Consider the following 762-nt stretch of genomic DNA (forward strand, 5'->3'; position numbering starts at 1 on the left):
TGGGAGCAGGGGAACGAGCGGAGTTGGAAGGTTGGGTTAGGGAAGAAGCTGTGGACCAAGAGGTCTTGTAGGTTATGGGCTTGTTTGAAGGAGGGGAGGGGTTAGTTAGGGAAGATGTGCAAAGTGGAGGGGTTAGACTGGAGTCGCTGGAAGGCTCAGAGAATGGTGCATTGGAGAGGTAGGGTGGTGGGGTGGTAGGTGAGGGGAAATTGAAGGCAGGGCGGGTTTGGGGGGAGAGAGCAGATGCACAGTCCATGGAAGGTGCTCTGGCAAGGGCGGTGTGGATAGTGATGAGGGGATATCCACACACACACACACATATATATATATCAATGAATGAACAATAGTATGCATAACATGTACTTATCTCTGAAATATTACCTGATGGACAGTGTAACACTGGCTTACAGCATTTGTCACCATGCTTTAACTGACCTTTAGGGCAATCAGATAACACTCTGCTGATCTAAATTGAAAGAGAAAATATTACGGAGGTTAGTGGAAGTCATTAACTAAGAAAGAATGGTGAAATGATTGACATGCACACAAACCAATGACTTACATGATGCGCGCGTGTGTGTGTGAATACAAGGGTTGGATGAAAATTCATAGGCTGTGAAGGACTGATGCAAGAGGTGTAAAATCATATATATGTCAATGTGTACATGCACACATACACATATATATATCAACAACAATGATAATAATTCTTTTTATACATACATACAGCTTTACATGTATATATGTGCATGTTTACATATT

General features: G+C 42.8%; 1 protein-coding gene across 1 annotated transcript in view; it reads right to left on the minus strand.

The window, feature by feature from the left end:
* LOC106875873 (uncharacterized) overlaps positions 1–466 on the minus strand; it is a gene marked incomplete at its 5' end in the record, with an annotated part of 15,429 nt that extends 14,963 nt beyond the window's left edge. The window contains one exon of the mRNA XM_052978240.1: positions 382–466. Coding sequence (XP_052834200.1) covers positions 382–466 — 85 coding nt within the window. The remainder of the gene's footprint in view (positions 1–381) is intronic.
* Between the last annotated feature and the right edge of the window lie 296 nt (positions 467–762).

This window comes from Octopus bimaculoides, unplaced genomic scaffold, assembly GCF_001194135.2.
Source record: "Octopus bimaculoides isolate UCB-OBI-ISO-001 unplaced genomic scaffold, ASM119413v2 Scaffold_53941, whole genome shotgun sequence".
Classification (NCBI taxonomy): domain Eukaryota; kingdom Metazoa; phylum Mollusca; class Cephalopoda; order Octopoda; family Octopodidae; genus Octopus; species Octopus bimaculoides.